Raw genomic sequence first — 24,018 nt, 5'->3', positions numbered from 1 at the left:
ACAGAGAGAGCCGACAAACAAGGGCACAGCGCGGCATCACGCTGGGAGGCAGCGGGGGAGTGACCACAGCGGGCCACTCAAGGCTGAGGCGCCGTGCCGCTCTTCTGGGGGGAGAGGCTCCTCAAGGTGAAGCCAGCAGGCGACCGCAGCTCCACTCAAGGACGGAGGAAGAGGAACCAAGGTCCACGTCAACAGAATCCTGATAATAACCTGTCGATCAACTTGAGATGAGATTCTGAATTCTGGAAAAAAAAACAACCTTTGTGATGTCACAAGGTGCACCAATACCTCCCCCAGGTTGGTGACTTTTTTTCTGGATTTATATCTTTCAATTAAACAGACACAAGGTTTTTTCCAACCTTCTCATACACCTGGAGCAGCGTTCTGGAGAGACGCAGGGACAGCGGGAGGCGTGACCGCCCTGTCAAAACTGACAGGGCGGTCACGCCTCCATAACACCAGCTGATAAAGGTGTGTTCTGTGGAAGGCGGAAGTTCCCTGTACATGTAAAAAGACAGGAAAACCCTTTGTCTGGTTAAAAGAAAGATATAAATCCAATCAAAACTGAAGACATAATGAACACTATTGATTGAGGAGTTTCTTCTGTTCCTCTTTTCCATGTCTCCCCGTCCCAAAAACACGAGGAAGTTGAATGTGCTTCTTACAGTTTTTCTTTCCAGACAACAAGCTGATTGATTGACAATAGCCTGCAGAAATGCAGCTATCATCACTATTTATTTTCACACCATATGTCATGGCCAGCCGCCGCAGCTGGAAACGGCTTCTCCGCTGGCACTCGTGACGGCTGAGCTGCACCGTCACGGTGACTCTGGAAAGCAGCACAATAGCAGGATGTCTGGAAGTGAGGCGGACCAATGGAACACAGTGCAAAGTAATTCGCTGATTTAGAGCGGCGCTTTTGCTGTGACACAAATGGTTTTGCTTTTGTTGTGGCTTCTCGGAGTTTCTGAATCCGACTGCGACTTTCAAAGCAGGATGTGAGAATGGCAGGACGTCTCAGCCATTGTCTGCCACAACAAGTGACTCCCAGCTGCTTATTCCTCCCGTTGAGCCGAGGCCCTGGCACGCCTTTCATCTCTAAACATCTATCGCCTGTGGTGAAAAACAACCTTTCTTGGTCCTTATGCTATGAGCTTTTACCTTGGATAGCACGACCACATAACCACGTCCTTTGCAAAGGTTCAATACATCCTCAGCCTCCTAAAAGCCTTGACTGAGAAGCAGCAGGAAGAGGCGGACGTGTGCTTAACAGAGACGGGGGGGGGGGGAACAATAGCCAAAGGGAAATGGCATTAACTGCAAAATACATAAATAAATAGAAATCTGAATTATCCAGCAACACGGCAGCCCACACTGTCGTTTCATCAGGTTTCATCATGGCTGGAAACACCCACAAACGTGTGAGCTTTTGATATTGTTTTCACCCCCTTTGCCAAACGAGATTATTGCTGCCATGTCACAGTGTTCCCACATCCACAGGAGTAATACACGTGAAACGCTTCCATTTCGGCATTCAGTCTCTCACACACACGCACACACACACACGCAGGTAGTTTCGCCCCTGGTTCCATCAAGCCCAGGTTGTGTTTCACTCCTCAGTGATCAGGAGTTTATTGCTTCCGCGGGAGCCGACTGCTGGCTGCAGCACTGTTTGTTTCCTTCGATTCGAGCGGCTGCTCCGAGGCCTCGGGCACCTCCGAAATGAAGCTGTTGCTTGTTGCTTGCTGGCATTAACAGGCGGCGGTGTAATGAAACGACCTGACCTTTATGTAAAAATCAATTCAAATATAAGGTCCAGTAAGATTAAGACAAAGTAAACAGTTTCTTTTATTGCCTCTGTGGATATTCCTGGGTGTAAAGTACTCGTCGCCGCCGTCTTATCTCCTCCAACACCTTGTCTCTTGGAACGGTTCGCTGTGTATGAATGTTGCAGAGTCAGAAGGAGCTGGGAAGTTGCAGCTCGTGCTCTGACGATTTCACAATCTGGTAGTTTAATGGGGTTTTCTAAAGTTCACAGAGGATGGTCCCAAAAAAGAGAAAATATCCAGAGAGCAACAGCTGTTTTGAGAAGAATGCCTTGATGTCAGGGGTCAGAGGTCAGAACGCGCAGACTGGTTGGAGAGCATAGACCTGAGCTGCAGAACAGCATCTCTGCGTGCACAACAAGCCCAACCTCGAAGCAGTATTTATAGTGGCCACTTTAACTGGTACCTGTTTTCGGCAAAGCACCTCTAGTGAACTGGCTGGTGAGTGTATATGAGCGGCTGCGCGAACTGTTTGTGCGCCGTTATGCTGCAGAAACAGTTCAACAGCAGCGCAGAAAGAGAAAATCAGAGCGAAAGACTTCCCACACAAAGGAGACTGGGATTCTGAAGCCGTGCCAACACCATCGCCAAGGCAGAAAATCAAAACTCAGGAAAAAAAAAGTCTGAAAAGAGTGAGTGAATATATTCTTTATTTCAATCGGCAACTACATGAAGCTAAACAGCCATGCGAGAGGATAAATGCCTCTCTCTATTCCTCGTCACAACGGCCGGGAAACAGTGGCTTTATTGTCATATCATTTCTGGCCTGGGGTTAAAGCCACATTATTCCGAGAGCAATCAGTAGGTGGATACAGAGACGCCGTGTTTGATTTTCCACGTTGAATTATACATCAGCCAAAGTCTCTAAGACCAGACATTTCACCAAGACAAATGAGCTCAATATCCACAGCAATTTAGCAGAGCGGATACAGCGCTGCCTTGTGTGCTCTCGGGTGAAGCAGGTTAGCGACAATAAGTCACACATCGGTTTCAGGTCAGTCTCGCTTCCCATAAAAACTCAGCGTGTCCCTCAGAGTGCTGCGTATTTGCCTCTCGCTAATGTAAATCCTACTTAAGGAGAGGGTCTGACCTCAACACACCTATCAGAACAACAAAACAGATGGTTTTTTGGGGGTTTTTTTCCTGCGAGACAGCGAGACAGCGCAGTTGAAAGGACACACGTAAAATTCCATTTAATATAAAGGCACCGAGGCAGCCACCGGCAGATAACGGAGCGATGATAAAATGCATTAGCCGAGTTTAATTTGTCACATTCAGCACGACCCAAATGCGATAACGCTGCCGCGCCTAATGTTTTAACCTTTCAACCCAATTTGCTCGACAACTTATTAAATGAAATATGAATACAAAATTACCAAAACCGCCCCTGAGATTTGTGAATGTGAAACAAAAAGTGCAGGGGACGCTTTGGTCGTTCCCCGCCAGGAAATAAAGGCGGTGGTGAGATTTACGGAGCATCTCCGAGCTCCAGAATTGTCAAACCCAAGCGACTGCGCTGCACATTTGATTACAGCTCTAACTGAGTCCAATCTAGCGTCAACTTGGGAGGACGGAACAGAAGCTACAGTAACGCAATGAGGCGGCTGAAGTCAAAGAACCCGGAGAAAACACGCACACAGCCACGGTGAGAACAAAGTCTGCACAGAAGATCAGATAGATGGATAGATAGATAGATAGATAGATAGATAGATAGATAGATAGATAGATAGATGGATAGATAGATGGATGGATAGATAGTTGGATAGATAGATGGATAGATAGATGGATAGATAGTTGGATAGATAGATGGATAGATAGATGGATAGATAGATAGATAGATAGATGGATGGATAGATAGATGGATAGATAGATAGATAGATAGATAGATAGATGGATGGATAGATAGTTGGATAGATAGATGGATAGATAAAATAGATGTGAAGTCCTGTGTCTTGTAAACTGAAAAAGTGTTTCCATTGGACTTTTGCAAAACATTTCTATATTGAAAAGCCAAAACCTCCTCATGAGAGCATAAAAACTTTTTCAAAATTCTGTTGATTCCATTAAAATGTGGAGCAGGATGTTCAGGTCAAAACCTGGCTGGCGTACGGCAAAGTCTTGATGGTGAATACGAATTGCTAGCATGAGGACGGAGGACCAGGATATTATTTCACAAGGGGATTATTTGCATCTTATTTGCAGGCTGCCAAGTGCTTTTTGTGTTTTGTTTTTCAGTCCTACAATGTTTGACTGTTGATGATGTCACGCCATGTTGTTGTCGACTGGTCTGCTGACTGCCAAGTGTCTGTTTGTTTCATCGTCCTACGCACACTTATCACATCTCTTTCTTTTCTTTTCTTTTCAAAAAAAAAAAAAAAAAAAAGCTTAATAAACTGAACTAACTAGGCGGTCGGATGTCTGAAGGCTTTTGAACGACATCATCGGGGCGTGTCGTAACTCTTTCTGCAGTTTGAGGTCTGGGCCTGTCAGCAGCAGCAGCAGCAGCAGCAGCAGCAGCAGCAGCGATAAAACACAACTATTAAAAGTCCTGCTCTTAACCGGCGCGCCCCTGGTGCGACTTAAACTTTCCATTACTAATTAAAACGCAACTTCCTGCCCTTCCTTCCCTCCGTCACTCCCTCCCTCCATATTCTCTCAATCACGCCGTTTAATGGTCAACTTTTCCTTCACCCCGTCATGTGGTGAGCGGCCGAGGGAGTGGGGAGGGTTTTCTTTTCGTTTTTTTTTTCATTGGGTCGGCAGCAGAGCCCTATATTTCACCGGCCGACGGTGATCCAGATGACATTTAAAAAATGAATGAGGCTGCGCAGGCCTCAGCGAGCCAGCTCTCAGCTCATGTAGGCCATTTAAAAAGGCAGTCAGGAGTTTATTTAGGGTCAATTTGAAGGGGGGAAAAAAGCTGTGAGGTAAAGCACGAAGGGTTCAGTCAGAGCAAAGGGTTAGTGTCTCGCCTCTTCATCCTGACAGTCTCTCCATTCATCTCCACCTCTTTCCCTTCCCCTGCGGGAGGGAAAGACACAGCGCTCCAAAGCAGCTCTCTTCCTGCCTCTGATGCTGTTTACGTTTCCACTTCCTGCATTCTCCGCCGTTGCTTCTCAAGGCGGGGGGAGTAAAAAGAGAGGCGTCAAACATTAAAGGAACAACGGTTGTCTTTCTTCTTTTCCACAAGGAAATCGTTCAGATTGTGCCTGAGCGCAAAAGAAAAAAAAAAAAAAACACAACTGGCAGTGACTCCCAGCTGGTGCGGCTGAAACAAACAGGCTCCCGTGACGTGACGAGCGGCGCACCTTGGACCACGCAATCAAGGCCGCACATAAAACCCAGAGCAAAGAGCTGCGGGTCCATCTGCTCTTTAACAAATAAGCGGGCAGGATTGTGCAGATTTATGCCTGCCCACGGCTCCTCGCTGCTCCGGGGCCGGCCGGTCACGGTAAATCTCTCATTTTCGCCAGGGTGTGAAATGTATTCGGCTATTAAATCACTCTTGGGGGTGGGGGGGCGGTGCCGCTCACCGAGACAGCCAGGCACACAGACACGCACCTTGATTTGGTGCGTGACTTTTACACGCTTCATTAAACTGTTTTTCGACGAGTGCCAACTGACTTTGGTGGCCCAGTGGCCTCGCGGAGAAGATGAAGAGTCACATGCAAACGCACTGTTGCCTTTTACTTTGTTGTTGTTTTTCTTCTTCTCGCAGATGACTCAGAAAGCCTGCCAGCGACCGGATGATTCCAAACACAGCAGGACCAACAGGTTTTTAAATATACTGCATGTAAAAGAACATGGTGCAACATCTAATAATCACCAAGTCCAAGTTCATGGCTGACCTGCAGTATTTCACGTTCATTTCAACCAGCTGCCATAATTTTCATAGTCCCATGAGCAGGTACATCCCTTTAATGACTAGTCCCTGTTGAGATCTGGGAGGCAGAGACACAAACTGCTCAGCAAACGGAATGGAGGTGACTTGTATGGCAATAGGCCAATTCAACAGAAAGATGGACTGTCCCTTTAACAGTTGACAACATTCACTACTTACAAAAAAATTGGGAAATTGGGCGGTCCGGTTGAAATTTCAGAATGCAGCTTAACATGCACCATCGCCTTTGTGCGTTTACATGCAGAGCTTGTACTGAGCAATAATTCGGCTTTCTCGCCCAATCGGAGTTCTCACCTTGTCCCGTATACATGCAGCTGAGAAATTCGAATTATTGACAGGAACGTGTCATCCTCCCAACACTAGGGGGTGGAGTGAGTCTTTTCAGCTGGTCAGCTGCTTTCGGTTGACATATTAAATCATTATGATATGGAACGATAGTTCATAATGTACGTGTTACTTGCTTTGCAGATAAGGTGTACCCTATTTCTTGTGCTCATGGTGATTTTAAAAGGCAGACAAGATCGTCGTTTGCTGTTGGAGGGCTACAACAACACAATGTCTTCCATGCTACGCTTTGTGCCGTCGCTACGGCCCCGAAACTCTCGTTCTTGTTGGATGCGGGTTCGGAGCAGACTGGTGGGAGAGTTTGTGTACAGGTTTTGCAAAGGAACGGTGCCTTCAGTTATACACACGCTCATTAAAGTGCCAACCGTGGAGGAAGCTTGTGCCGCTGCGGTGTGCTTTTATTTACAACGTTAAAATTGTTCTAACTTACAAAAAATGTGAACGAAAAGGTAGAAATATAGGTTGTTTCGCGCCGTCTGTTTTGTTAGACGATGTAGTTCTGCGGTCATGAGTCGCGAGGGGGAGGCGTGACGCGTGCGCACTCGCGTTGTCCAGTTAATAGTCCGATTAAGTCGTATACATGGCAGAGAAATTCGAATTCCAATCGCATTATCTGGGTGTCTCAATCTCCGATTCCAATCGGAGTTCTCAAACTCCGATCATAATCGGACTAAGGCAATAATCCGAATTTCTCTACGGCCATGTAAACGCACTGGCACAGCAAAAGAGTGAAACTCTTGGTCGTCCACTGGAGGCTGCAGGGAGCGTTGACACCTGACACTAACATTTTTTTTTTTTTTTTTTTTTTACTAAATGATGATGTAACACAGCCTCTGATGAGGAACTAATAGATCAAACGGTGTGTTTAAAAGACCAGTCAGTAAGGTTTAATAGCACCGAGTGGTAAGGAAACGAAGCTGTGAAGCTCTGAGCTCACAGTTATTTGTTTCAGTGTCCTGTCTTTGTCACTAAAACCACAGATATGTATTTCATTCAATTCCATTTAATATTAGTGGTAAATGTTGCAAATTAACTGCATCTTATTTTACACCAAAACAACACGAGCAAGCTTTGTTATGAGCCGCAGTTGCTTCGGATTGCTTCTATTTATAAACCTTGTCGGTGTGTGAGCTGAATTTCATTTCCCATGTTCACATTCTAACCGGAATGAATCATTCTAATTCTTTGGAACTGCAAATCAACACGCTAAAATTTGATGACAAGGCGGTATTATTTAATTCTTTATACATTATTTCACACGGAGGCAGTCTGGCTCTCAGAGGTGTTGCTCTGCCACAGGGACGTGACTGTCACAGCCTATAATGAGTTAGTCAAACTAACACACCGTCAGCAGAATATTCATGACACAAACACATCACCAGGCCCGGAATATTCCATGGCAACAAACAAGGGCGAGTCGGGAGACGTGACACTAACGGGCCATTTTCACACAGCCGGCAGAGTGAAACCGCCACAGAGCACAAACACCCACACGTCTAATGGCTGATCCTCACGGCATCACTGAGCCAAGAGTCCAGAATGACAAGGAAATCTATGAAAACACAGAGAGGTTTTAGGTGCTGGAGAGAAAATGAGGAAACTTTGAAAAGTTTAGCACCGGCGAGACAGTAAATGGGTGCGGGAGCCAGAAAATCCAGACAGAGACTAACTGTTAGTAATGGACATAGAGGTGGAGAGACATGGCTGCAGGCAAAGTCTGCACATCATTAACCTCAGGGGCCGTAAAAAGAGACGCTGAAGTTTTGTGAACAAAGAAAGTCGGTCCAGCGGCGCTGCTGCTGCTGCTGCTGCTGCTGCTGCTGCTGCAGATGCCTCTGGTCATCATGATGAAGATAACCCAGGGCTTGCTCGCAGACTCCTTCCAGACACGCGCACACACACACACACACACACACACCGCTGGTCTCTTTTTATCATCTGCCCTCCGACCTTGGTCTCATATCTCACCTCCAAATTAAGAGCCGCTTTTTTCTGGATGAAAAATAACGACGAGACGGCGGCGCGAGAGCAGAGTCGGAGAGGACGGCGGAGGAGAACCTCCAAAAAGTTGGAGACGCGGCACGGAGCGACGAGGGAGACAAAAGCGACGGTGGGAGAAGGAGATGGTGACAGATGGTGGAGCGAGAGAGGAGGTGGTGGAAGAGAAAATGAAAGACTTATACATCATTTAAGCCTCTGTGAAGTGAAAGCGAGGGCGGTAATTTATAGCAAGAGGCTGATTAGAGATCAAGTGAGGCCAGTGGCAAGACACAGAGACTCTCCTGGAGTGCTAGTTGGAATCAGTGAGTGAGAATCACTGTAGTCTCAATAACTATAGTCTATAAAGTCTAAATGACACGGCTGGGAAATGACCGTCACTGCTTGATTTACTCTATTATAACTATTTAGGCATTCAATGAGTAGAATTACAACAATAGCCGTGCAAAGGGAGTGGATTTTCTTACCCCGACCTCCACGTGATCTGATCCCTTGTCGTCCTGCTTGTGGAGGATCTCGAAGTAGTACTGCCGGGACGACATCAGGCTGGAGAGAAGAACACACACACACACACACACACACACAGCATCGTCACACATCTGACAGTCAACTCTTCTACTGTGACTTCTACTGCACTGCACTGCACTGCACTGCTGAGTTAACATGCAGAGCGAGAAGCAATTCCGGCTCGTCAAAAGGCGAAAGCGCTACAGGAATTAAACAGACGGGCGCGGGCGATGTAAACAGTGTGGCTTTAATAGCGCGTAATATTCATTAAAAATATATGTCCGTGCCCCCGGAGCATATAAATTAATCACCCCTAGAATATTGCTCGGGGCTGCAGGTGGGATGGCAGATGAGGCAGGAAGTTATCCACCTCAGGCCCTGAATAAAACACTCCTTCAGAGATCGCCCAGGAGGAAATCGATGCCTCACATCAATCAACCTTCACCTTTCTCAAGGCTCTTATCCTCCGCAGCTCCCTCCCTGTTAGGGCCTCCACGAACAGTTGGAATTTTTCCACCGCGCTGCACACGAACGCACGCAGGCACGTGCGCGGCCAGTGACAATATTTCGGCCTTATCAAAAACACATCTTGGATAATCGGCTGGCATCTGCTGCAGAGCTGGAAACGCCCCAGCACTTTGCAACACGTCATTAGCACTCAAAACACAAGTGCATGCATGTGCACGCGCGCACACACACACACACACACACACACACACACACACACACACTGCTGGGGGTGCACGTACACAAATTTGGGCAGTGGAGAAAATGTTTTTTTTTTTCATTTCTAAAGGAGCAGTCTGTAAAAGAAACAACTTGAATTCAAAGCCACTCGCTGGCAATGTGGAGGCTGCATATCTGCGCGGCTGATAGCATTCTCAGCTTGCGCAGCCCGGACATGACAGGAAAACAAACCGCTGAAGACCGGCGGAGCCTCGTCTCATGACAGCAGATACTGCACAGAAGTAATCTACAGCGGCGCAGAGCAAGTTTATGACTTTGGGGACGACAGGACGCAGCAGGTGGGGGACAAGAGAGAGAGAGAGAGAGAGAGAGAGAGAGAGAGAGAGAGAGAGAGAGAGAGAGAGAAGCAGCGGAGGAACAGCGAGATAGTGTCAGACCTTTGGGGAGGCAACTAGACACGTGCAAGCGGAGATGGAAAACTTTCACATTCTGTTCTGTGGATTGAGGATTTACTTCAATCAAACTGGAGGTGATAGTGAAATAGGAAAGAAAATTTAAAAAAAACGGCCTCAGAGAGTCTGATTTGTTCTTGTGTCTCCTGGAAACGTGCCTTCCAACAAGGATAATGGTAATCAAACTTAGTTGAGTTCAAGAGAGAGCGACTGAAACAGCATCCAGCATTTTACTATCTGCATGTACTTAACAAAAGGTTTGAACCTTTCTTCAAACTGAGTCTGTTTGCACTGAGGCTCAGGAGGGACATTTATACACCAGGCGCTGCAGGTAGTTCATCTGCATAAAAACATGTCTGCAAAAAAAGACCCAAAAACTAGTTTCTGACACAAAGTTAAACGCACTTGTTTTTGTTTTTTCCGCACTGTTTGTCATTCAAAACGATGTCCTACGCTGCGTCTTTAAAGGCCAGGCTTTAATTGTGATGAAAGCTAAAAATAATTGCGTGTTATATTTGGAAGGCCAAATCCCACAAACAAGATCATGTTCAAAGTGTTCAGTGCGGACGGACAATTTGGGAAGCATTTTGCTATTTGGGAGCCGTTCATTTCCTACATATTAATGTGCTCCCATACTCAAAGATATGCGATGCCTCCTCCTCCCTTCCTTTCTCATTTTCTGCCTTTGTTCTTGTTTTCCTTTGCCTCTGTTCTGGTGCCATGATGATTCCATTTTCTCTCCTCCGTCTCCTGCTTGTCTCCGGAAACAAATAGGAGCTCATCTCCTTTGATGAAGTCTGTGTTTGGAATTGAAAATAACCCCAGAAACACAGGAGAATGTTATGAGAAAAGACAATGAATGCAAACAAGCGGAACTTTTGTTGCACGATTTTGTACTTTTTTTTTTCCTGGAGGTTGATGCGTTTCAACCAGATTAACGTCGCTGCAGCTCTCTGTCTTCACGGTTTAGCCTCCCCGTCTGCAGGCACGCGGCACATTGGAGGAGCCAATTTGATCAGCACAAAGGCAAATTCAGTCTTAATGTTACAGTTAGGTTTCCCTCACCCTGTTTTGCAGTAATGCACCAGAAAAGGTTGATGGGGAAAAAAGGTTTAGTTAGGTAAGTTAGGTTTAGACACTGTTCCCAAAGTTTTTTGACAAATCTTGGACATCTTGGACAGATGACCAAGACTAGAGTACTTTTTGGTTTAAATTATGCGTTGCCAAGGTTACTCATTTGTTGCCAGTTTCCGGCCATATATCTGCTTCAACCACTTGATGGAAATGCACTTTATTTCTTCAACTTTCTCATTTTTTTCCATATATTTATTTATATATTTATAATAGAAAATAGCCCATGCGTGCACTCATTCCTGGCATGACTCTCTCTGCTGAAAGTGAAGGACAAAACGCTGAAGAGGGATGATCACGTGCCACCCTGTGCATAAACGGCACCACATCTTTCCGGCCACCCGGCACTCAGCAACCGATAAATCATTGCAGGTGCAGCAGAGCAGTGACAGTGAGTTCAGGTCACAGTCTCATGAATAGGGAACGTTTGGCTTTGCAGCTGCTGAAATGGCACTCGGTGAACTCCTTCGACCCCTCCCGCCCTTTCCCATGTGACCTAGCCGACTTTTAGCAGAAAGAGACGGACAGGGGGGAAAAAAGTCCTTTTGTTCTTATGGACAAAACACTTTTTTTTTCCTTTTAAAGCCAAAGATTAGGTTACAACAGATGATGAATTCAACAATTCAATTCAATAACACGTGGGCCAAGCCCTTTTTTGTGTCTTAGGTTGACACGTAAAAACGGTATCATTAACCGCAACTATGTCAGTCCTAGTTTATTGACTTCCTGTGCCTGAGAGGACAACTGTAGATGGGTTTTAGGATATATTGGTACACTTCCTGACCTTTCATTAGAGTCTATTTCAGCCCATAATCCGGAGCCCATCTGGGGGATAATCTAATGTGGAGGGCTGAGAGGATACAGTCAGACGCCACAATATTTCAGAGTTAGGAGGCGGGCACCGGGGAGACTTTGTGCTTTAATAAACAACAATCACTGGGATTTGAACGGAGAATGTTTTGAACAGATTATGAAAAAGGATATAGGGCTTGATTTCTATTTAATCTGGTTGAGTCATTTCAGGATCGACGTGTATTTAGCTTCAAGTTCTGCTGGGAAGTGAAGCATTTGTTCTGTCTTGTGCCCCTAATTCGCCAGTCGCCTCTTGCTTTGTGTTTTTATGATATCATTGTGTGACGAGTTTTGCTTTATAAAGAAGAGATTTATCATGAATATTATCATTATAAAAACCATCTGGTTGCATTTAGGGAATCACCAGGTAGGATGAGAGGAAAAATGGAGGATCAATATTGCGGAAAATGTTTCCAACAACAGAGTAAGGGTTGGGGTTCTCCTAAATATGGATGAGGATGAAGGTTTAAGTTTAGAGGGAAGCTATGAAATGAGTTTTGTCAGGGTTAAGGCAAAGGTTTGGGTGCGGCTGTATAAAAGAATGGAAAATGGATGGATGTCCTCACAAAGAGAGGTAGACAAAAATGTATGTGTGCATGTGTGTGCATGTGGAGTGTGGTGTATGTGTGCGTCGGTCACACCAGCCCTCCTGTGATGGATGACAAAAGAGATGAAGAGACAGCGGGGAGAAAGATGAAGGAGAAGCGATAAACAGAAAATGAACAACAGAGCAAGAAAGGGAATTATGAATTATTTTTGTGCATAGGAGAAACACATTAGAGCGAACATCAGCCAGACGTGGTTCCAAACACAACGCAATCCCAGATAGGACGGGATATTAAAAAAGAAATAGCAAAAAGGAACAAGTGAAGGGTAAATGAGAGATGGGAAAAGAAGAGAGTCGGCATTAGCGTGAGAGGATGAGTGGAGGACAAAACAAGAGTCTAATTGCCTGACTAATTGGAGTCTTTGTCTCCAGTTTCCCTTCAGCGGGCTGAACGGATAGAGAGACAAAGGAGCTGGGAATGGCTGGAGAACACTGGGCGAAGAGCGCTGGAGATCCGTCAAACACATTTAAAGGAATATTTCACTGTTAGCTGCTGTTTGTCATGCCTACATGGGCTCATGTGAACACGACTGCTTGATCTCTCATTTAGATTTTAGTGGTTCCTCCACCATACAAACCCATTCCACGTCAAACTTCACGTTCAACTCAATTTTAAAGCTTCTCCATGGATCTCTTGATAGATAAAGTCATTCTAGTGCCTGCATGGCTTCATTACAATGCTTGGTTGCATTGTAAGAAGTGGCCATATTGCTGCACGTCTTCAGCACGTGCTGGCAAAACATGTTGGGAAAGACAGATTTTAGTTTTCATACTTTGATATATAAATAAATCCTCAATGAAATGACTTTATAACCCCTCAGGCATTAGAAGGACTTCATCTAACAAGGTATGGACGGACGTGTTTTCAATGGGTGTCAATTGTGGGAACTTTAAATCACTAATATCTATCTAATAATCTCAAAGGGCTATTTGAAAACCGTCTGCAGTGTTCACATGAGGCCAATAAAACAATAAAAACAGCAACAAAAAAAATTGTTTGAAAATAAAAAATCCCATTAAGAAAGTGCTAAAAGTCAAGCAGCATGAAAATGTTATTCAGGTGTTTCCTGCTGCAAGACTAAATCTTTTTGAAGGAAACATTTGAAGGAAAACGTCCCAGTGTGTGTGTGTGTGTGTGTGTGTGTGTGTGTGTGCGTGTGTGCGTGTGTGCGTGTGTGTGTGTGTGTGTAAAGCAAAAGAAGCTGGGTTGGTTTCAGGGCCGTCAGCTGACTGCGTGTGATTAACCTGATTTGCAGCCAACAGTCTTGAGGTGATGATGGTGGAAGCACTTCCCTGCTCCCTGAACACCAGCGCTCCTTGCACTCCTTGCCCTCCGCCGCCCCCGCCCCATCTCACCCATCTGCCCTGCCGGCTACAATTTCCCGACCCCGGCGCCGTCTCTCCTATCTCCTCTCTCGCCCCCCCAACTCAATTCCTCATTAATGCTATCTGCCCGTCACCCCGTCCCCTGTCCTCTCTGTCTTATCCAGTATCTCCCTGGCTAATACCCAAAGGTGGTCCTTGAATAAGGGAGCGTGCGCGGCCGGCGCTCGCCTCTCAACTACATTAATGATAGCGGTGTTTGGAGCCGCCCCCGAGGAGACGCACAAACTTCACTTTTCTCCCTTCCGCGCTCTCTCCACTCCATTTCTCATGCATTCCTCTAATCCATCAGAGAGCTATCACGCTGCTCTCCCCTGCAGCCTCAATAAATCCTCTCCCCCGCTCCCACCCGCCGCCGCCGCCGCCTTCCCCTCGTCCCCCACTTCTGCTCCTCTTCATCCTCTCGCCTCTTCCTCTTCCTCTGGTATCTCCGCTGTCGCCTTTGTCCGACGCCTCTCCTCGCGCTGCTATCTACTGCCTCCAATTCCCCCGTATGTAATTATCTAATGCGCCGCTGCAGCATTAGTTTCTTTAATGCTTCTTTTTCTTCTGCACGCCTCCATTTCAGCCCCTGTCTCACTTTCACTCTGTGTGAACACTTCAGCTCCACTTCAACTGGCCCCGAATGTGTGGACTTGAAAGGAAATACATTCATTCACAAGGTTTGTACACACACACACACACACACACACACACACATGGGGAAGGCAAATATATGACCTTTTCATCACAGCAAACTATGATTAGTGTTAGATGGTGTCGAGATCAAACAATGCCATGGATGCAAGCTGCTGCCAATTTATCAGCGGGAGCGGATGGTTACTCATTATACAAGCGGCACACTGAGGAACATGTTTTACTGTTGTTAAATAAACAAGCGACTGAACAAAACAATAACAAAGCGATTTAACAGGCAGTTTGAGTGTAAAACTCCTGTGTCACAGGGTTTAATGGAGGAATTAAACCTTTAAATTGACATCACTTAGCAAGCTCAGCCCCAGACCTGTGATACTTTATCACGTCTACACTGTTATTGCTGTTTCACTGCTGTCACTGGTTTACTTTTATCAGCACGTTTCAAATAAACATGAGACAAAATGAATGTAAAGTTTCAGTGTTTGTTGTGCAGTGGGCCGGACAGCTGCAGCTGGCTGCGTCTAGTGTCCAGATGCATTGAGTTGCTGCCCTGTGATTGGCCGATTAGCTATTTTAGCTCATAAAGTGTTTGGTCAGGGTGTATTGACTCAACAGAGCAGGTCCACTAGTAGGGAGGCAGCCATACAGCACCATCCCTAGTGACAGCAGCCCAGCACGGGGATCAAAGCTGGTCTATGAGATCAAAAAGGAATACCAGCAAAAATGGATTAAGATCATCACTCCCACTGCTATTAGACGCTGCTAAATCTTCCACACTGGGCTTACGACGCACTGTGGAGTCCTCCTGCTGGGTCCACACTATTTCATCTATTGTTCGACCAGACTGGCCACTCTCAGCGCGCGCTTTCCCCCCTCCTTTTGAGCACACACACACTTCTGGACGCATCCTGCGCAGCTACAGAGTTGACCTTCCTCGCATTAGCGAACCCCGACGGGTCAATTTTAGCTACTCCAGACTGAAATTACCATCCATCTTCGTAATCGGCATGCATAATTATGTTTTCAATCATGCATCAGGCAGCTGCGCATCCGATCGCACTCATGCATTAGTGACTTTATACTCCGTCAGCCGCGCGATGATTAAACAAACTGACCCCAGTGAGGACCCACATACTGAACATGATGTGAGGCAGCGCTACGTGCGTTGCCCATCAAAACAGATGGGTGACTGGAGGCCAGAGGGAGACGCTTTTTTATGATCGCTGTTGTATAACTTCCTCCCAACGCTGGAACACTCCGACCAATTATCCTGAGAGGAAACGCGGTTCATAGTAAAGCTCGTCTCCTCATGCCAAGACAGATACAGAGACAATAGCGGGGCGAATGCGAACCTATCAGGAGATATCAGAGGCTCTGGCTGCAGCCCAGGTATTACACTCAGCCGAGCTCAATCAGTATTCCTCTGACGCCGTGGCCACAAGTGCTATACCCTCACCAAATGCTTCAGTCTCCATGCCAGCTAATAACCAGCAGTGCTTAAACGATTCAATTATAGATACTGAGAGATCCCGTGGCAAAGTAACTGGCCATTCTCCACTTGGTTTCCACTATCATTGTTTGGGGAAAGGCTCAGTCTCTTCCATCAACCCACGCAGATGGTTAGAGGCGCCTTGTTGAGTCGCGTGAACGGAGCACGGGCAGAGGGCTCAAGGTCCTCAAGGTAAGGGACAGGTTGGGGAAGAAGAGGAATGAAAGCGGGAGAAGAAAGATGGGCACGAAGAGGAGGAGAAGCACACAGACACTCGTCTGGGGAAAAAAGGAAGGGCACACTTCAGCGCCCACGTGTCAGTGGAGGATTGGCCCCGCAAATGTCATTTCCAGTCGCCTGTGAGCCGAAAGCCGCTGCTTCAAAATGCCAGCTGCGGTGTCCCAGATAACCTTGGAGTCCTCATCTTGCCTTCCCTCCTCACTGCTGTGGTCAAAGGTCACCGGCAGCAATTTTTTCCCCCCTTTAATCAATTTTTACCTTGTGAAGGGTAAAAAAATCTCGACAGATCGATGGGAGTCTGAACCTTCGTCTACATAAGGAGGCAAGCACTCACAAGACTCGCTTGTTGACTTTTCTCTGTGTTCTAAAAGTTTGACTCATCTTGAACTTCGTGACTGTCTCGTCTTGTGGCTGATTGGCCTCCGGAGGCCTCGGCTTCATGAGTGACACCGCACAACTTCTGGTGCGCCGCATGCGCTTGTTTTAGCGATTGTCAAACTTTTTTTTGTGCGGGGTGTTCAATGCAGCCGCAGGCTCCTGTGGCTGCGTCTGAAAGCAGACACTGTGTTGGCGGGGCCATCCAGCTTCCTCCTCTGACAGCTTAACTGTCACCACATCAAGGTGTGGTGACAGTACCTGGCAGGCATAACCAAAATATCACCTCGCAGGTATGAGCAAAAGAGAAGACAGACAATAAGACAGATGGAAATGGGACACTAAGACTTTATTATCTACGACAAACAGATGCATGGTTTATTTGAGGTCAGTGAAGAACGCTCAAGCTTTTTTTTTAACGATGAAAAGATCAATTATTTATAACAGATGAAAAAAAAAAAACCCGTCTAGAATCAAAGGATGCAATTTGGCATCTTTGTACTGCATTTCCATTCTCACTTGGCTGTGACCAATAGATTCAAATGACTGCTGTCTGAAAAGAGGATGGTCTCAATCCTCTTGTTCCAGAAGACGGAAGGGTACAAGGCTTGACTTCGTTTTGGTTTGATGAAGGCAGAACTTTTAAAGATAAATCTCAAATTATAATGTTGATAGATCTATAATTCTCTGCTGTCAAATACTTTTATTGCGCTGAATAAAATTACCAGAGAACCACAGTCTGTCTGTGGCCCGTATTTGAGGACAGATATAAGGAAACCGCTAGTGTGCTAAAAATTCTTTTGATGATAAATTGAAACTTGGCATCATGTGTGATTCCTCACACGAGTCCAGGATGAAGGGATGAGTAGAAAAAAAAAAAAAAAAAGTGAAACAAGAAACAGCAGATTCAATTTGAACGTGCATATGACTGTTTCCTCCTTCTGTCCTTCCATGCAGACGCAGGGAGGCAGGTTGCCAGGTGGGGTGGGCAGTGTAATGATCCCCCTTCTCTCTCCACCTCATCTGGCACTCACATTCAAGAATAACAGCACAGCCACACTCAGATAGTTGCCATGTCGGTCTGTTTGAACCACACGTCTGCTTCATGTCAACCACAGGAGTGCAAAGCATGAGTCCTTGCTCACTCTTTCTCACTCATACTCAGAAAAACACGAGGACAAATGATGTCAATCTGAAACTCAATGACGTATGGTTCTTATTTTTTTTTTTTTTTGGAGGGGAGGGGGTTGAAGTATTAGATATGATTGAGTTCACAGGCTCTAACAGTAGCATGTAGTGTGAAAACATGCACTTTGTACACTGCTAACGCAGTAATCCTACATTTACATGCTGAACGTGAGACAGAACAGAGAAAAGATTCTGCTGTATTTCCATTGTCTTCAAATTCAAGGAGGCACCCGGATTTAGAAATCTCTCAATCACTACCGAGTGAGAACTCTGTTCCAAGCAGCATGCTGAGAAAACTGCGGAATAAATAAGATCTCATCCAACTTGAAATAATTGTAATAAGTAATGCATAATTCTCGTGCATTTTAACGCAATTTGTCTGACTGTGACTCACTGTGAAATACGCCTTGCATTGCAATATAAATGTGCATGTTACAAGCACAGACACATTCATTCTGACATTCATCTGTATGCGCAAAACACGCGATGGGGCATTGCACGATCAGCACTCTACGCTCCGTTTGACACCAAAGAGCGAAAAAGTGAAGAAAACACAAGGTTAAACCAGTTCACACGGGCTAACAGACAGGGGGCGCCGTCAAATGAAGTGAAGGCCGAGAGAAAGAGACTCCTGGCAGTTTTGATTTGGCTGTGAGTCGCCGAGGCCTTCAACAGGCACACGTAGTGTTTCAGCAACCGCTCGCTCGACAACAATATGTTACATTCCCTGACAATATGATTCTGCCTTGCAGCAGTCATTAGTCACTGTTCACTCGGCTCGACTGCAGCCGCACGGCTCCGTAGAGCCGGAACGTATAAATAACTGTGATCCAAAAGCGCTGGAAAAAAAAAAAGAACAACCTTGCTGAAGTTGGAGTGTCGTGCCTCATTCGCCGCCGCTATGTTCAATTACATTTCTGAAGGTTTGGGCTCCTTTTAGATTGTGTTCTGCTGCGCACCGTTCGCCAACCTTCTTTCATGCTACATTTTACCCTGTCCTCTTGCATTCTATCCGGGCCCAATATGAAAATAAGTGGGAACAGTGACTGTGAAAGCGGTTTTAAATTGCAGCTTTATGGCAGAATGCAGTCTGCAAATAGGCTGAAATGGCTCTGAACAGATTCTTTAATAACAAGGTGCAACAGGAGAATCACGTCGCCGCAGATGTGCTGTAGCCTCCTGTGAATGACTAATCATTTTCCCTGCCAGCAGTTTCATTATCCAAAAAAGGAAATTCAGCACACATTCAGAAAAAAAAAAAAAATACAGCCTCGTTTATTTTTTGCTCATTTATGTATTTTTTTTTACCTGATTAACAAATGTTTACAAATACCTCACTATATCTGTCTAATGGCTGATTATTGCTGGCCTTCGCTCGCTTTGATGTTATTTTCTGTTGGCAAGTAATATCTCGCACTGCACCGCTAATTTGCTCCCTTTCAAATCCGTCCCATTTAATTTGAAGGGTACTTTTATGAGGGCGATTAATCCCGCTGCGCACACAATTTGCCACGCTTGGGAGCACATCTCAGGCACGCTTCAAACAGGTTGAGTGCGGCGGCGTGTGAGGGATCCATGTCGCACGGAGTGAACACGTGGACGGTGGCAAGTGACAAAAAAAAAAAGGTGGCAGTGGGAGGTTTCAATAAAGTCATCAAAGGCACGCAGGGATTTGGAATAGCGATGCAAACATGTGTATGAATGCATGGGTTCTATCTTTTTTTTTCTCAAAGGCAAAAATGTTTTTTAAAAAAAAAAACACTTGGTACATTCTCTTATGCACGCCCACACATTGTAACTTCAAACTAGCTTCTCCCCCAATTATTTTAAGGCCTGGCTTTCATTACCGTTGGTGACACACTTCGCCTAAAGCATGTGACAAAGTGTAGCAGTCGTCGACTTCAGTCATTAGTGGCCTCCACTCATTAAAGCCCACTGTTTTCCTAACCTTTTCATCTCTGTTGCCAGATAGGTTTTCACTTATTTTTTGACAGTTTAATTACAATCCACTTTACACATGCAACCAGGAAACATGACAGGATAGAACTAGAAGGTTATTGGGGGGGGGGGGGGGGGGGGGGTGAATGTGAGGGAGGTGATAGATGACGGTTTGGTCTGGACAAAATGTTTGGGATCAACTTTTTTTTTAACATTTTTAAATTTTATATTTATATCTTTGGAACAACGAAAACATGACACTGTTTTCCTCTCTTTCTCAAAGGAATGAATGAAAAAACCAAAAAGAAAGAAGGTAACTGGTAATTGCGCACTCTTCGTCACTTATTCTGTATTTTTTATTCAGTATAATTTTGGTTTTTAACTATATTACATATAATCATTGTGTCCTGCTCACACTAATGGTGTAAAGTGTCTCATTAGGTACCACTGCAAACCCATTTTGAATTTATGTATTTATGCACACTTCAATGTCACATGGCCACTAGAGAGGAGAGCTGTTGAAAAGTTGCTCAGAACCCTTTGAAACAAATTGCTCAGAGGCTCAAAATGTTCACTCCACTTGTGCGATTTCAATATGTGACATCAAATTATAGGAAGAAAAATGGTGCACTTGCTATCTCTTGCACTCTATATAGTCTTTATTGTATTTACTCGTCTTGGTGAAGAGTTCAAGAAAACTTTCAACATATTTGTCCAAGTCCACAGACTCGAGGGCACTTTTATTCAAGCAGCTCTCAGTAATGAGGAATCGTTGACTGTGAGAGAGGTGTCATTAGTCACTAGTGTTGTATATTCTTTTCCTTATTTTGAGAGAGAGAGAGAGAGAGAGAGAGAGAGAGAGAGAGAGAGAGAGAGAGCGCCCCTTCACACACACACACACACACACACACAGTATCTGCTGGGTGCTATATAACTGGTAGAACATATTGGTCAGATGACTGGTCCTCAGAGACGCTTCTGAGGCTGTGTGCACCTGCAAGGCATGCGGGCAGATGTTTGCAGGACCTTGAAAACAGTGCTTTTCAGCAGTGTGTGTGTGTGTGTGTGTGTGTGTGTGTGTGTGTGTGTGTGTGTGTGTGTGTGTGTGTGTGTGTGTAAGTTGTCACTGGTACTTACTGCACAGACTTGGAGGACTGAGACCTGAACTTGCTGAACTCGCCTGGAGCAGTCCACTCGGTGCCCAACTGCAACGCACACAAGACAGGAGGCAAACATCAGAGGCGGCTTGAAAGGCAGCGGGAGGGCGAGTGTGTGTGTGTGCGCGAGAAATCAAACAAAAATAGCGAAAATCCAGACTGGAACGTTTTGTTGCACAGCAGTGCATCAATATCAATATAAAAGTACCTCTGCACTGCATGATAAAATAAGGCCTCAGTTTAAAGAGAAAACATTGCACACATTCACAGGAACACACAAAGTTAATATGAACTCATCCAATATCAAACTCATCTTTTAAACTGGAAACATGACAAACAGAGCAATGCGGCAATACATTACTGACACCTACATCGATCAGTAAGAACTCTGAGAAAAAAGTGAGAAAAGTCACATTGAAGGTTTTAAAACAGCTCTATTTTGTCCTTTTAGTTCTCTCTGCTGCTTCCTCTCTATTTAATCTCTACCAACGTTAGTTGACTATCTCAGCTCACGCCGTTCTATATTCTCGTCTCAACCTCACTTCAGACTGCCATTGTCGGAACCTTAGACAGCTATTCCTATTTAGCGACAGTTACTTCCTGATTCTCGTGTGTTGATTGAAAGCGAAGGATCCCTGTCGGGTATTTCCTGCATATAAACGAGTAAGTTATGCAAAAACAAACAAACAAACAAAAATTTGCATAAGCCCTGTTTGACCACTGAACTCCAGAACATCGATTTATTGCCTGTTTTGTGGCCAAGGAAAGGAGAAGACAGGCGTGAGGCAGCAGTGAGGCGGGAGGCGAGTTGTGACGGGCAAACTGAGCTAACTGACCACAGCTAATGCCTATTAATAGACGGAGAATCCGAGCGGTGCTCTGCCAACGCTGACTCCAAGAAGCCAGCTTACTGGTATCCCTGCGGCCCCCATTTCTGCCGAATCAGTGCCCATTCGTTTAATCGGCAAGCCAACGCGGCTAATTAGGACCCCCGCTGCTGCTGATCCATAATGAAAGAATAGGGCTAAGATCACAGTGGGCCTGCCTTTAATTGTTCGCGCTGGCCACGCTCCTGGGTTTGAGGGCTGCTCCGGAAAAACATTGCGGGGTGCGGTGCCAGCGGATCACAAGAGCCTCGCTGCGTGTGAACAACCGCTGATCCTCACGCTGGTTCGGCTTTTTTTTTTTCCTTCCTCTGGGTTCTTTTTACATGCAAACATGAAAGAACACAGCGGCAACGCGCCTACGGAACGCGTGAAGTAGCTCTTCCACGAGGTAGACCAGGATCTTTTCTGGCACTAGATCAGGCACAGGCAAACTATGGCCCGGGGGCCATATGTGGCCCATTGAGCTTTTTAATCTGGCCCACTGTACTTGAAAAATTCATATTAATAGAAAGTAAGCCATAAAATAGCTGTACTTCATCCATTTCTTCAATGTTTTAAGAGCCATTTCAGTAAAGAGCTAAAGACCGTGGGGATTTTGTTTTTCAGATTTTCAATTGACATTAAAGCTCATGCTTTTTACATATCCAATGACATATTTTTTCTCTTGTGAGGTGGATCATCAACACTCCATCCATCTGCTGCTGCTCCGGCTCTTCTGTCGAATTTTAGAACCCACTGTGGCCCACCAGTCAAACAGTTTGCCAACCCCTGCATTAGAGAAAGAGCTATCGGTGAAAGAGGAAACGCAACAAGCGGCAGTGAGTCCATCCCAAACCAAACTGGGGAGGGTCTGCGTGGAGCAGTTGGCCAGAGAGGACGAGGTCACGGCGAGAAGTTGTTGTCGTGCCTTCACTCCGGATCTCCCGCAGCGCGGTCTACGTTTCCACACCAACAGTTCCCTCGCAGGATTCTCCAGTTAGACGGACACAGCGTTCACTTTTCATTAGCGATGAGTTTGTTAAATGGGGTGAGAACACCGCCGGACCGTGTTTGAAGGGACCGCACCGATGGCACTGAGCTCCGGGGAGGCTTGATGCTGTTTGGAATCGTGACGCACAACAGACACACAAAAAAAAAAAAAAAAAAAATCAAAATAAATATATCATGCTCTTGGTAATTCAAGTACACAACACCACAGCTAGCTCTTGCATATGACTGTGGTCCCTTTTGTGCGGTATGATGTGCACTGCCACAGGAAATAAATAAATAAATAAATGACACTCCATGGCCAGTTGAATACTGCCAGATGCCAGCAGCCAGACAATTCCCTGTTGAGTATCATGGTACTCCATCAAAACGTTGCCATACACACACACACAGGAAGTGCTTACAACAACAACCTTCTTCTTTCAAAAAGTGGACCACATCAAAATCAATAAAGGCATTTCTGAAAAAAAGTGGACAAACCACTATTGTGTGGACTCTCTGGGAGTGAAGCGTAGCCTGAGTCAGGCCCCACGGCCCCTATTAAATATTAAAAAAAACAGCTAAAGCAAATCCTGACCACACCCCCAACATCTATCCAGTTTTGAAGACCGACACAAAGTGGAGCGCCCCCTTGAGGTCGAATCTCTGGACACCAGGACAGTGATCTGGAACCTCAGTGTCAGGGCGGACACTCTACCAGTAGGCCACTGTCACTCAGCTGATTCACAAGGGCACAATCGCATGTAGGTAAATATATATATTTACACATATAAATAAATAACTGTCTGAAATGAAATATTCATTAGGGACTTTGCTTTCATAACCACCCCTTTCTGTCACTTCAGTCTTTCAGCAGTTCAAGCAGACCTTGTGGAGGCTTTCAGATGATCTGGATTCTACATCAGAATGAGGATTTAAAAATAAGCTGTTTCACACAAAAGTGGAAAACATCAATGTCAAGTGGCAAACTCTCATTAAAATGAAAGGTTATGTTTTCTCTTTTGTCTTTCTTTCTCTTTCTCCTCAGCAGCACAAATCAGACAAAGAGGAACGAGGCCCTAATCACACACATTGTCTCGAGGGCGGAGAAAACGTCGTCCTTGTTTCTGCCGATGAAAGCGGCAGATGTCTCGTAAGGTGCGCAGGACAGTTGGGCTCTGGTGCACACGGGCACGTTTCCCGCTGAGCGGTGAGTCACTGCTTATTGAGGGCAGCACCTATCCACCCGAGTGGGCGGGAGGTAAATAAGGAGTCTTGAGGAGATACGCTGAGACGCAGACTTTCACCATCACAGCCATAAAAACAGAGCCTCCCTCACTGACTTACTGTCTGATTTGTTTTCAATCTAACCTCCTGCAGAAGAACTTTGGGGAGTACTTTCTTTTTTTCTCCAAAATACAAAAAAATAAGAGACACCAGAATCTAAAAATTC

At 45.6% G+C, this 24,018-nt stretch overlaps 1 protein-coding gene across 1 annotated transcript in view; it reads right to left on the bottom strand.

Annotated features, from left to right (window-relative positions):
* Window positions 1-24,018, bottom strand: part of b4galnt4a (beta-1,4-N-acetyl-galactosaminyl transferase 4a) — a 124,924-nt gene that overhangs the window by 11,179 nt on the left and 89,727 nt on the right. Inside the window, exons 7-8 of the mRNA XM_076038007.1 lie at window positions 20,693-20,760; window positions 8,538-8,616 (exon numbers count right to left, since the gene is read on the bottom strand). Of these exons, the coding sequence (XP_075894122.1) occupies window positions 8,538-8,616; window positions 20,693-20,760 (147 nt within the window). The remainder of the gene's footprint in view (window positions 1-8,537; window positions 8,617-20,692; window positions 20,761-24,018) is intronic.

Source organism: Nelusetta ayraudi, unplaced genomic scaffold (assembly GCF_046127955.1).
Source record: "Nelusetta ayraudi isolate G7.1 ecotype Tasmania unplaced genomic scaffold, CSIRO-AGI_Nayr_v1 ptg000053l, whole genome shotgun sequence".
NCBI classification, from domain to species: domain Eukaryota; kingdom Metazoa; phylum Chordata; class Actinopteri; order Tetraodontiformes; family Monacanthidae; genus Nelusetta; species Nelusetta ayraudi.
This window is presented reverse-complemented; position numbering and strand designations above follow the sequence as displayed.